This window comes from Haliotis asinina, chromosome 16 (assembly GCF_037392515.1).
Source record: "Haliotis asinina isolate JCU_RB_2024 chromosome 16, JCU_Hal_asi_v2, whole genome shotgun sequence".
Classification (NCBI taxonomy): domain Eukaryota; kingdom Metazoa; phylum Mollusca; class Gastropoda; order Lepetellida; family Haliotidae; genus Haliotis; species Haliotis asinina.
Genome location: NC_090295.1, coordinates 45,250,855 through 45,265,738, shown reverse-complemented (window position 1 = coordinate 45,265,738; position 14,884 = coordinate 45,250,855). Strand labels below are relative to the sequence as shown.

At 40.4% G+C, this 14,884-nt stretch overlaps 1 protein-coding gene across 3 annotated transcripts in view; it reads left to right on the top strand.

The window, feature by feature from the left end:
* The first annotated feature begins 12,313 nt into the window (after positions 1–12,313).
* Positions 12,314–14,884, top strand: part of LOC137268067 (forkhead box protein J3-like) — a 47,733-nt gene continuing 45,162 nt past the window's right edge. For all 3 annotated transcript variants that reach the window (XM_067802569.1, XM_067802570.1, XM_067802571.1), the window contains exon 1: positions 12,314–12,681. In XM_067802569.1, the coding sequence (XP_067658670.1) occupies positions 12,325–12,681 (357 nt within the window). In that variant the 5' untranslated portion in view covers positions 12,314–12,324. The remainder of the gene's footprint in view (positions 12,682–14,884) is intronic.

The following is a 14,884-nucleotide window of genomic DNA, read 5'->3' as shown; positions in this document are numbered from 1 at the left end:
CTCTGATAAATAATTTTTGGCAAGACGTTCAAATGTAGTCCCTGTGGGTATTAAGAAGGGGAAATACTTTACTAAGACAATACCTGCGGAAAATACTGTAAGATTCGAATTGATTTAAACAGGTTTGATTTAAACAGGTTGGCTGACGTGTACGATCCGATACCCAATACCCATGCTTCGAACATTTAAACATTAACACTGGGGAGTTGGGTAACATAAACACATTGTTCACTGTCCCCTCGGGGACCATGGGTTGATGTACCCTTCGGGCTCGGGGAACATGTACAAATATCAAAGGTAAATCAACCCATTACACCTTCCCACACCCTGAATGCATAGAGTAGCATAACTCACTCATGTAGGGTAGCCTAGTGGTTAAAGCGCTCGCTCGTCGAGGTGTTCCCTGTCGTGATATTACAGGAATATTGACAAAAGCGGTGTAAATACATACCCACTCGCTCTTTTGGTAAATTATATACACCAGGTACAACGTTTTTCAAAAGCCTGACGTGGGCATTTCCAACATGAAGATCTGCTTTCAAAAGGATCGTCACATATCTATACAAGGCGAGAGGCAGTGATGTTTGTGCTAGACTGTAGATTAGTTTGCCCTCAGGCAGAATCTGTCACCGGAAGCCTGCTCTGATAGAAGGGACCGCATCTTCCTGAAAAACACTGAAGCGCCCAGTTCCAGGGAGACACGCCGACAAGGCAGTTCATTACTTATTCAAGCAACCTTCTACAATACATATATAAATGGCATGAAGCGTGCCGATGATTCTTAGAGGATGTACAAATTACCACGTGTTGGTAATTTGCAAGGAACCTCTGTATGTGTACATTGTCGTGTCGGATAAACTTGTCAAACTCCTTAATTTATTTATCTGTTTTTGTTTGCTGTGCGCGTTCAGTATTCAAATCCACGTGAGAACCTGTCAGATTAAAAAGCGGAAATGGTTATTGAGTAAATAGCATTTTTCGATCCACGAACCGCATTCATGGACTTCTTACACTTCCATACAGCATGAAACGTTTTGAGTTGTTTTCCGCAGAAAAACACGCTCTTTGTTCTCACCTAAACATTGATCTGTAACAGTCAAATGTAGTTCTGACGACCATGTCTTTTGTTTCTTGTAAAGACATAACTGCTGTCACTACACCAGATGTTTATTTGTTTTTATGTATTTTTTACCCGTATGATACGGAAAGTTGCTGTACTGCTATATATATGAATCATTAGTCTTATACACAGGTAAGCCTCGCTACCTAGAGTGAGTGAATGAGTGTGGTTTTAGGCCGTGTTTAGCAATATTCCAGCAATACCACAGCGGGGTATACCAGAAACGGGTTTCACACACTGTACCCATGTGGGGAATCGAACCCGGGTCTTAAGCGTGACGAACGAACGCTTTAACCATGAGGCTACCCCACCGCCCCTCACTACGTAGAAACATTTTAAGTGTGAAACCTCTCAGGATACTTTTCTTCTGTCCCGGTATTCCCACTGTTTAATCAATGTCTGATTTGTTTGAGTGGCATTCTAAAAGTTGGTGTAACAGAGATGACAATATGTTTATGATTGAAAACCGTACAAGGATCTATACTGAAGCGTCGCCATTGTCGAAGCAAAGAGGTTGATCATCCATAGAGTCTTGTCATCTCCTTCAGTGTCTGATCTCTGATAAGTTTAACCTTGTAAAAACGTGTAATGAAAGATCCATTTTGTCGGTTCCAAGAGGCACGACACAAAGTAAAAGACGAGTGGAATGGAAGTTTGATTGTAAACGAACTGTAGAGACTCAATGCTCACTCCAGTGATTAACTGTTAGACGGAGGTGCTAATTCCGTCCACACTAATTGCCCTGTTAATATCTAATGCACTAGTCGTCTTGACACAATATGGCTGCTCAGCTGATTTTAGTAGCTTTGATGGCTATATGCAGAACAGCAGTCCATCATATTCCGAGTTGGTGGAGTGTGTGAAAATGCAGTTGATCATTTGCTGACTGTAATTTTATGTTTAACATGAAATATCAAACCTTGTGGTTATTACTACTATCACCCAACCGGGGTAGAATAGACCGGGGTAGAATAGGCCTTCAACAACCCATGCTTGCCATATAAGGTTACTATGCTTGTTGCAAGAAGCGACTAACGGGATCGGGTGGTCATTCCCACTGACTTGGTTGACACATGTAATCGGTTCCCACTTGCGCAGATCGATTCTCGTGCTGTTGATCACTGGACTGTCTGGGCCAGACTCGATTATTTACAGACCTCCGCCATATAGCTGGAATATTGCTGAATGTGGTGCAAAACTGAAATCACCCACTCACACGTCTCATGATAATATCCTGTCAATTTAGGCATGTGTGACGGTGCTCAGATAACTCGGGGTACATGCATACATACTACGTTAGTCATGCTTAACTAAAAACAGGGTCAGTTGAGATTTTATCCAGTGTCAAGGTCACTATGAAACACTGAACACGGTTTAAAGTCTTGTCAACGCGATATCTCATAAAACATTGCACTCAACAGCCTACATTGGGTGATTGTGCAGACACTAGTCATTTCAGGAATCTTCTGTGTGACCCAAAATGAAATAAATTATAAATATTTCATTCTTCTTCAGCGGCGAACATTTGTTGTTTCTGAATCAGATACATATCATACACGAGTATTTTAAAGCTGGTGGCATACAGACCAAATAATACTGCATGTGGAAGTCGCGGTGGCTGAGCGGGCTAGGCGGCTGACTTTGTGTGCTGGCGATTAGGTGCCTGACTCTGAGGGTGCGGGTTCGAATCCCGGATGGGACTCAACCGAAAAAAGTACTAGCATTTGTACTTTACTAAGAAAGTGAAATCCCAAATATGACATATGTTGAATACTGCATGCAGTGATAACCAATAACTCTAATAACTTAATGGTTGATCTAAAAGACTTGACGTGACGGTTCGGTAAGTATGAGAAGGCATCCCGTTGACTTAAGAGTGCTTCATTAGATCAAGGAGCGGGCATATACTTGTTGACCTTATGATGCAGTTTGAAGTTGATGGAGGCGGTGTCGCACGCAAGGAGTATATATTGTGGGAGAGTCATCGCGAGACCCCCACGCGAACAGTGTATCTGTGACCCCAACATGCCGGATTGGGGCAGTAGGATGCAGAAAGTGTTGCATGCGGAACTCTCGAGCATACATAATGTGTACGCTCACATCTAGTCAAGACCAAACTGGTTTATTGTGCTTAAGGCCTCCGGCCCGTATACATCGAAGATAGTGTTATAATGAGAGGCAAAGTACGGACATTGCAAATAGTGGAAAACATCATAAACCCATCTTAATGAGGCCTCATGAATATTCATATCTGTACCAAAATTGGACAACCCGTGTCACACCCACAGATAAGAATACAATGTACCCGAAAAAAGTTTACTTTGATTTCATGCAAACACTGTTTATGATCTGTTGGTTGTGCCAAAATGTTGTAGATCACTGAATTGTCTGGTCCAGACTGGATTATCTACAGATCGCCACCATGTAGTGGGAATATTGCTCTAAATAGCTCTAAACAGCAAACAAACCTTTGGTTTATCTCACCCAGTTCTCCTTTACACAGGTCACGTGATAGTAGTTGTAATATTGCTGACTGCGTCGTAAAACAACATTACCTCACTCATCTTACATGCGTGAAATCATCTCAATAAAGCTTATGGCTGTTCCATGTGAAATGACGAACATTGTTGTGAGAATGAATAGTAACACACTACCTGTATAAGTGAACATGGAATGAGTTATCACCATAATGTACTCTAGCTGGAATGATTCTCGCATACATGAGCCTCTCTGCAGAATGTAGGTCACGTGAAATTATTGAGGACAATAGTACGAGAATCCGATTTGACTCGACTGAGTTCCCATCCACGCATTAAGCACCGTACCCTATCTGTGCAGGACTGGCGGGTGTCGTATTTAGTTTTATGGAAATATCGACGATCAATATCACGGAGATTATCACATATTTTTTGTATGATCGAATCGCTCGCACATAGTAGGGATATTATTTGTGTATCTGCAAATCTGCAGACTAAAAAGTTGAGGTCGTCTCAAAACCCAGCTGCCAAATTACCTAAACCAAAGATATTCTTGTTTTACGAAACGCGATTCAAATCAGTTTTTGGTGTATTGCTCAAGGACAAAACGCATTTTCTTTGTTTTGAAGTCCGCCTATTTAACCCGAAATAAAGTTCCCCTGAATATGTTACTAAACCGTTTTGAGATCACCCCCTTCATATCCATCAATTACCCATCGTGTTCAAACCTGATGTACGCTTAGCGCGCAGTTGCCACTTTGTGTTAAAAATGGAACGTGCATTTGATGGGGCGACATAATTGATAGTTTTATTCAATATGTTGATAACTTGCTGTGTTTATACATAAACCATATTGAAGAAAAATTAGATTCCCACTTCGGATTATGGTTTTTGAACTACATGCAATATTAATTCCCGGCGCTGTTATTGTAAAACGATACCTTAAAGTCGTCAGCATTGATTTTGCTGTGTCATTTTGCTAAGATCATACACATGTGTAAATCGTCATAAGCCTTTTTTTCAGTGTTGGAGTTTGTAATAGGTTTACTACGTGTAGTTCTCTTGCTGCTGCTTCTACGTCAACAACAACAGCAGCAGCAGCAACAACAACAACAATAACATTTTTTTCTGCTGCGGTTAACCTCAGTACTGCCGAAAAAAAGTGCGCTTCTACTATTGCAGCTACAAATACCACTATTACGACCACTATTACGACCACTATTACTGGTGTTATTGACTTTATTGCCTGTATTGCGCCAGTCACGTGTACATCTATTGTCGTTAGTCACGTCTGCAACTATTGACGCTAGGGTCACCTCTACAACTGTTGACGTTAGTGTCACGTCTACAGCTTTTGACGTTAGTGTCACGTCTACAGCTATTGACGTTAGTGTCACGTCTACAGCTTTTGACGTTAGTGTCACGTCTACAACCATTGACGTTAGTGTCACGACTACAAGTAATGCCATTAGTGTCACATCTACAAATATTGACATTAGCATCACGTCTAACACTATTAATTTGCTACTAGTCAAGTCTACAGCTATTGACGTTAGTTTCACGTCTACAAATACTGACATTAGTATCACGTCTAGAACTGTTGCTACTAGTCACGTCTACAGCTATTGACGTTACTGACACGTTTACAACTATTGTTGTAAGTCACATAAATGTTGACGTTAATGTCACCCCAACAACTATTGAAGTTACTGTCACGTCTACAACAACTGGTGTTAATGTCACGTCTACTTTTATTGCCTATATTGTCACGCCCGCAACTATTAAAGTCAGTGTCAAGTCTATAACTGTTTCTGTTATTGTCCCGTCTATAGCTATTCCTGCCAATGTCACGTCCACAACTATTGACGTTATTGTTACTACTGCTTTTATTGGTGTCAGTATCACGTCTACTAGTACTGACGCTACAGTCACGTCTACAACTTCTGCTGTAAAGGTAATACTATTTAACTCCTGTTAGAACCATCACTTCCGGTATTACACATACTTTCACTACTACTGATGTTACATGGGACCGGTTACATCAACTACCACGCGCCAAGATTCAGGTAACGATAAGATCTTCATATTTGTCGCAAGAACATGGTCTCTGGTAGTTTGGCACGCTCAAACGGTTATATGGCATCGTATCCCAAATGATGATCGATGCCGGTGGTTTCAATCACTGGGTTGTTTGGACCAGACTCCATTATTTGAAGACCGCCTTCAGAAAGCTGCAGCATTGCAGAGTGTAGCGTTAAACAAGACCACGCACATCCAGCCTCTTTCCCCAACATCACATACACACATATACAAACAACAACAACAACAACATCTACTACTACTACTACTGCTGCTGCTGCTGCTACTACTACTACTACTGCTGCTGCTACTACTACTACTACTACTGCTGCTGCTGCTGCTACTGCTACTACTGCTGCTGCTACTACTACTACTACTACTGCTGCTGCTGCTACTACTACTACTACTGCTGCTGCTACTACTACTACTACTACTGCTGCTGCTACTACTACTACTACTGCTGCTGCTGCTACTACTACTACTACTGCTGCTGCTACTACTACTACTACTACTACTACTGCTGCTACTACTACTACTACTACTGCTGCTGCTACTACTACTACTACTACTGCTGCTGCTGCTGCTGCTGCTGCTGCCACCCCAGTCTCCAGGACGCCTGTAGTACGGTTGAAACCTTCTCGCGCCTCGCGGAAAGATTAACGCTTTAATGATAAGTAATCAAGAAACCAACTGAAAAGTTCAATATGTGTTATCGACAAATGAAACTCATCAACGTGGCCTGGTTTCACTGCACTCGGTGCCCTTCATGCGGGTATGTTGTCAGTCAGTGCGTTGGGTACAGTCGGTTAAGTGCTAGTGTGTCGGGGCGTACAAGCCTAGTATGGAAATGTTTTGTCTGCGTGCACTTTTAGACAATAATCGAACGTAGACCTATAAATGAACAATCACACTATATTAATGTATGGTACGTGTTTACAAAACTAGCGTAGATTCTGAACCGCGTCTTTATACAGATTACTTTCCACCCACAAGGGTATTGTTTACAAGCAGATTTCAAAGTCAAGGATAGAGAACAGTTTCCTGACCTCCGAAACCTATCCCATTCGGCAAATAGTGGTAAGTTATGTTGGTTGTATGACTGTTTGACGCCGCAATGAGCAATATTCCAGCTATATGGTGGCGGTCTGTAAATAATCAAGTCTGGACCAGACAATCCAGTGATCAACAACATGAACATCGATCTACGCAACTGGGGTTACGACGGCATTTGTCGAAATCGTCATCAAGCCTGACCACCCTGTCCCGTTAGTTGCCTCTTACGACAACCATGGGCTACTTAAGATCAATTCAAACCCGGATCTTCACGGGTCAGATATTTGTAAGGAGGTATACATGAATGGAATCAGCGACCCTACCACGTATTCACGATAAGGGTGAGCATAGTCCCCTGTGCTGGTGGTGGTCTCTCATTGCAATATTCGAGTGGTGGAGTAGCCTCATGGTTAAGACGTTCGCTCGTCACGCTGAAGATCCAGGTTCGACTCTCCACACGGGTACGGGGTGTGAAACCCGCCTCAGGCGTCCTCCGGCGTGATGTTCCTGGAATATTGCCAAACATGGCGTAAAACGACACTCGCAGCAAAGACTAAACTCGCTCATTGCCAAAGCTACGGCATAACCTGGTAAAAATAATGGTTTTTAAGTAACATTTTCAGTGATTAAAGGTAACATCTCACCTACGTAATTGAAAATCGACCGTCGCCTTGACCTGTCGCAATTGACACCATGTTTCCGGATAAAGAAAACTGATATTAGGGCATTATGTCTAGGCATTATGACTGCTATTTACTATATAGTATAGCCTAGTGGTTAAAGCGTTCGGTTGCTACGTTGAAGGTCAGGTTTCGATTCCCCACATGGGTACAGTGTGGGAAGCCCATTTCTTGTGTCCTCCACCATGATATTACTTGAATATTGCCCAAAGCGGCGTAACACCATACTCACTAACTGTATAAGACCTTGGTTTACTTAGTTAGAGGTCATTTATTCATATTCACAAACAAACAGATGGTATCCACTGTATTGAAATGATCTGTTATATATTATACTGTTATACCTAAAGGCTGTCATCGAGTGATTCTGAATGGCCTGTGTGCCTAAACATCACGTGGCCAAGAGATATCGCAATTTAAATCTCGGGGCTAAACAGCTGGCTGGTCACACCTAAGACCCACGTCCGATTCCCCACATGAAAGTCTTATTCCCTTGTCCCCCGTCTTGATATTGCAGGAACACTGCTAAAACCGACATATACCTAAACCTACGTCTAGATTACTACCGCTGCAGATTTAAGAAAATACAGAAGGTTAATGGGCTCCATTTTTCATTATATATTAAGAGTATAACTCAAAACCCATTTTTGTGTGATAAATATGTTCATTTCAGAGATCAGATGTTAGTCAAGGGTGCTTACTTTTCTCGTTCTTTTCTCTCTCTCTCTCTCTCTCTCTCTCTCTGTATGTGTGCGTGCGTGCGTGTGTGTGTGCATGGAAACACACGAATAATAATTCATTTACTCTCAATATGAAGACGACATCGCGCAAAAATTATCGAAATAAAATATTTTAGCATCTATTTTCACCGGCATTGAGTAATTGCTGGTCCGAAATATCAACATTGTTTTAGACAGCTATTCCTAACCCATACATATCAATTTCAATAAAGTGATTGTTTCGTCATATAGTGTTTGCAAATATTGATCATATAGCACTTTTTGACGCATCAGAGAGGAGCTATTGTTTATTTTGAGATTCTTGGAGGGTTCAAGTTAATATTGCAAAGTGTCTTTTGTTTTTGTTTCATAATGTCTGCAGTTGTGACATTCATCTCGTTCAATGGCTGCCGTCAAGGCTGACGCTCCTCGTGCACCGACTGCGTGACGGAACAAGTCTTTGTTGTCAAGCTTCTGTGAGAATCAAGGCCGAGGAATACTGTTAACTGCCGTTATAACGAGTCCGTGTCACACAAAGACCCATGTATTGACCCATATTGAACGCCAAACGTTCGAGTTGATTCGCGACCTCTCAATCAACACGTGAACTGAGGCCACGTGACCCAATTTATAGGTAGATTAGCGGGGGAGGACGGGTGGTTGTCATAAAGGCAATTACTGATAGGGAACTATACTCTTCATGATATGTGCTTGCTGTGGCGTGTGTGCACACGTATAGTGAAAGGCTGCTGGTGAAATCGGGTATGTGAGTGGGGTGTAGGGGTGGAACGGGGTGCAGGGGTACACGGGGTTTAGGTGTCAGTGTTGGAGGGTACGGGTCGAACATGTCGGGGGTAATAGAAATCTTGGATCGCAATGTTGCAGTGAGTCATTGTTGGGGAATTGAAGTACGTTCTACAATAAAGCTGAAGATTAGGCTGAATGCGCTTGAGTTGAGGTGCCAGAGTTGGGCAATAAACATGTTTCTAGCAATAGTTATAACGTGTTGATTTTGTGGAGTTGAGATTGTTACTTATTTTGGAGTTGAAATGTTTGTGCAACTGAAATGTTACCTGGTGTGTTGATCGAGGAAGAATTGAACCGTTGTAGTTCTAGATGCGGAGTGTCAAGCCAAAGAGACGAAATAGATTTAAAATAGATGCATGACGATCTTTGGATTACTGACTCTGGACCGGTGATTAAGCGCATGAGCCCGTCATCGGGGTCTATTCTGACACCTTATCACAAAGCCTGATTGGCCACCCGATTCCCTTTGCAATGAACCTTTACGACAAACGTTGGTTCTTGGTGACTGGGTGTTCTGACCTGAAAGTGAGTGTGTATGAGTTTAGTTTTACACCGCACTCAGCAACATTTCAGCAGAGACCATATAATATATCTATAATCTGATTTCAGCTACATGTAAATAATCGAGACTGACCCAGTCAACTCAGTACTATACAGCATGAGCACTGACCTGCGCAACTGGGATACGATGAAACGTGTCCCCAAAGTCAGCGACCCTGACCACCTGATCCGAGTCGCCTCGGTTTAGGACAAGTATGGATTGCTGAAGACTAATTTGACCAGGATCTTCCCTCGGGGATTTTGTTTCTGAACTATTTCTATTTCAATCTTCCGAATACATTTTTTGAAAGGTATCTCAAAGAACACAAGCTTTGAATAAAGATTATAGTATATATACTTAAAAAAAGAAAGAAAAATAATTACTGGAATGTGTACTTTACTAAGAAAGTGAAATCCCAAATATGACATATGTTGCATGTTGTATTTTGTTTTAGTTAATAACTTAAGATGTAACGGGAAACTTTCACAAACAGTAATCTTTTTGCAAAGATATAAAACCATTCTGCTTAGGACAAAGTGTCCCTCACTAAAAAAACCCCACAACCTCCTCCCTCGCGCCGCCGAAGAATAGGCAAACAAAAAAAAATAAAAATATGAAAAAAAGGAGAAAACAACCCCACCACAACCAATACACGTCGTCTAAAGAACGCCTCCCTCCACTCCACTCAACCCCAAACACGTGCACAACACGAACATTACCCAAGCAAACTAATGGAGAAAAAAAAGACAGAAAAAAATGTTCGAAAATTCTTTCAGTTATTACTGAAAATACATTAAACAGTAAGTTCATCCACATACATAAACTGACCATGACATATTGATAAAAAAGAGACCTCAGTAATGGCTACTCAGTGCAATTTTATGAAAAAGTGTATCTGTTGTATAAGGCATCCAGCCCCATATTTCAAGACTGCAACTTCCGCAGAAAAACCCACTGATGCCGTATGCCAAATCAGGTATTTTCAACACTCATTACGCGTGCATTTCACCAATATGTACATGAAGGAAAGCAGGACACTGAACTGGAGGCTAAAGCTCCACGTAGATCCCAATCACACAATTCACACACCTGAAGGAAATTGCAGTCATTGATTTGTGAATATGAACAGTGTAAAACTAAATATTATTTCAAGAAACCATTTCCTCCACCTTGAATAGTACCCCCAATGCATTTCCTACAGTATTATTGATTTACTGCTTCGGGTATATAGCATTCTTATCAGCGAGCTGGCTAATCGTTGCTGCAACGTTCAGCATTACGTGTAACAGGCTGATTCACAAGTGCTATGTGTACAAATTTAACGCTCGACTGATCTCAGTTGTACGACTGCATGTTAAAGGAAGGATAAAAAAATACTCATCTTACATAGTTAGCGTACACTAAATATTATTGCTAATCAGTGGAATTTCGTTTTTTGTTTTATTTTTTTTAAAATATATATTATTTTATATTGTTTAGCGCCCCAGGTAGCACCGTTCCACCTATATGGAGGCTGTTAAACAATCACATTTGGGCCAGACAAACTGATGAGGGATCCTTTGAGAAGCGATGTTGGGGTATGACGACAGGCAAGCAAGAAAGTCATGGCGTCTGACAAGTGGGAAATACACCCGTCTAGTCTCCAAGGTGAAGGAAATAATGTCTTGAAGTACTACTTTGTTTGCACTGCTAACATCCAACCAATGTCTGCAGCGTCTTTCTTGTGGATGAATTGTGGGATGTTGTCTGCGTTCTTTTCGTTGCCAGGTTATTTTACATAATCCTCTGGAACTATTATTATTTTTCTATTTTACATCTATTCAGATCCTACATGTGGCGTCTTGTGTAACATAGCTTCTGATCCCGGATTGATGATGTCTGGCTGATACTCGAACTACCAGTGTTGCTGTGTTAATTTTCATGACGACTCCCATCGGCTCCCACATATTACATTATTATAACTTCCTGAGAGCGGATTCTTGTGCATATATCTGGTATTTTATACCTAGTCAATTTTGACTCAGCCAATTTACAAAAAGTCTATTTTTTCCCTTCAAAATACAAAAAGCTGTCAATACATACGCATTATCCGAACGGATACCTGAGATATGTAAGTCGATTTCCATATTCCATGACTAAAATGAAAGGATCAAACGGAAACGTTAATTATATAATTTTACACATAAAAAATATTAGTATTATTAGTCTGTTTAAAAAAAACAACTTAGCTATTCTGAACAATGTCAGTCTACTTGTAAGTTACATTGACATAATATCAATATATTTCTAAAATGATAATGTTATTTACGCATTTTTGTGAATTGTTCTCAAATCACAATTTACACATTAACAGATCAACAGATTTCACATATTGACTGTAACACATGACATGCTCCCGTACTGACATATACTTATCCGCAAGAATTTTATACGACAACTTTCCCCAAGTCAACCTGAACTTAGTTCGAATTATGTCAACTCGGCGCCAACATATGACAATTCTGTTTACATTTTTACCTACACGTGTGACATTGCGGAAATAATTTCCCGCAATATGGGTCAGAGGTCAGCATCGGCTGCTATGCAACTCTGCTGGGGGTAATGAAGCTACTTTGGCGAGCTTTGGTCGATTCATCCGCGAGAAGAAATAGTCCCGCTTTGAAGTCATTGTAAGGGATCCCTGGCGGTATATTTTTGACGTTTTATTACTTGTACAGCATACGTACTCAAAAATGACACAATACATTCACTCATTGACATAAAAAGAATGCAACTAAAACCAAACGGAAATAGCGCATGATGACATAAATGACGTCACAAGGTTGTACGGTGAACAAGTACCTGCAAGATGGCGGAGCTGGAGAGTTCCCTAACTGCTATGGACTGGCTCCACCGCCTGCGTGTGGGTGGGGCGATGGGAGGGGCAGGTTTAGGGGGGCCCAACGGTGCCCTCGACCCCCTATCCAAAGCCTCAGGTGGACAACTGGCCATGAGAAAGGGCCCAAATTCACCCTTGGATACGAATGCAACGTACGATAATCAAGGACATCAGATACAAAAAGATGGGAAACCACCTTACAGCTATGCCAATTTGATCACATTCGCAATCAACAGTTCAACTAAAAAGAAAATGACACTAAGCGAGATATATCAGTGGATTTGTGATAATTTTCCTTATTACAAAGATGCAGGGAATGGGTGGAAGGTAAGGATATTACAGGTGTTTTTATACAGGTGATATTAATGTTTACACACTGGATGTGCATCAAACTCGATGTGCTGAACCTTTGGAAGTAGAATCAGTGCAGCTAAATGTTGCTTTAGTGTTGCCATCATCGTCAAACCATGTCAGTATATTTGCACAGAATCGCATAAATATTCTCATAGGTAGGCCATTGTACCTAACCAAAGCAAATGGAGCAGAGAAATGTCTTTCCAAATGAGCTGTGACGACAGCACGCGTACGACTTAGTGCTTCAGTACTTAACTTTTGTGTGTTAATTTAGCGGAATATACAGTGCTATTAATTGCCTGACACCTTTGCCTGATCACTGACAGCCTAGCAGTTAATCAGGTATATTGTTCCACCTGAGTGCATCAGCATGGAAGTTTTAAGTTTGTATGTGAGAAACAAGACATGCATGTCAGGCAAATGTCTCTGAATGCTGTAATAATGTGAGATATTACTGCAGATTAGGTACATGTTCATGTGTCATGTGATGATATGATACTGTATCATGTCTTGATACAAACAGTACTTTCACATATTCAGGGCAACAGCTATTGTTAAAATGAGTTAATTGGTATTAAAATGATTTTTTAAAATAGTCTCTCGTACTAGTTTGACTCAATCTCCCTATTAGTATGATTTGGTAATTGCTGTTGATGACAGAAAGTCATTACATAACATAGCATGTGTAGATTTTGCTGAAAGTATTAATCACTGGTGTCTGCTTTCCAGAATCGATTATTTACAAGCTTTGTTTCATAGCATCACTCTATTAAAGTACAGAATAGTTGCAAAATTGCTAATGTGACATTATGCAAAAGTTACACACTCACTCACTTCAGAATAATGCAGACCTAATGGACAGTATCACGTAGGAAAGTGATTTTCTTAGGATGTTGATGGAGAGGGATGGTATATTCCACTCAAGTGTTGTTTTAATTATGCTGAGATAATATGTTTTTATTGGGAATATATTTGTCAGTATGATATCAGTATCAAATATGAAAAGTCTCAGATACTCATCTGTAATGGGAAACAGATTAAGGGATGACAGTACTTAGTTCATGAAAAAATCTTCTGATCCATGAAAAAACAAATGAGGATTTGGACTGGTGTGCATTACCTAAAAACTGAAACTACCTTTTATTGCACATACTGATTTATACTTGATTAGATTACAGGTAATGTTTATTCATATCAGATTACACACAAAAAGCGATTAAGCTTTATAACTTATTCCCATGTTAATGATATCAGTGACCAGAGATGTAAATAGTTTACCTTTCATCTGTGGGTTTTCTTACTTATCTCTTGAGATATATATCAGTCATTGATTTACAGAGATGTATAAAGTGTTCTCCATGCCAGAATCCTTTGATTTGGGTTTGAATCTTAGGTCATCCCAAATACTTTTCTAGGTTCACCTGTACCATACCTGTGCTCATCTCTTGCATCACAGGGAGGTGGGGTAGTCTAGTGGTTTAAGCATTCACTTGTCATGCCAGAGACCAGGGTTCGATTCTTTGCATAGGTACAATGTATGAGGCCCATTTCTGGTGTCCCCCATAATCATATTGCTGAAAGCAGTGTAAAATTGAACTCACTCATGCCTGTATTACTTCAGGCTTTACTCCCTTATGAAACAGACCCGTGTTTATGTAACACAAATGCCTTATCAAAGTAGGGTTAGTTCCATTTTGCTCAGTGATGTTAAATGATTTTCAGTTTTGTCTTCAAACAATTTTGAAAAGTTCATTTTTTTGTATGCAAAGGGTGCAGGAATAACATGTGAGTAGTGGAAAAGATGAATAAGTTATACCTGGAAAGGGGAATATTGTTGAAGTCTAGAAACTGAAATGCATTTCCCTCGCTGGAGTAAAACTTTGCTGTAGTGATTTAGAAAAAGTTGTGAGTGAGTCATATGAGAAGTCCGCTACTGAACCAAGATCTAATGTTACTTAGTAATGTATATGTACGCATAAACCTGAACTGATTAAAAACTTACTTCAAGGTGTGCGTCTAATTGACAAATTTTTATTGCAGGAGTCTTTTGAAAGTGATTGTTTTTGTTCAGATGGTAAATTATCGTTTCAAATTTTCTGTAGGTAATTGATGAAACAGATGTTTGCTGTCTGAACTTGTGTACAGACATTTTTCAGTGTTTTGCATTGAAAGTGTT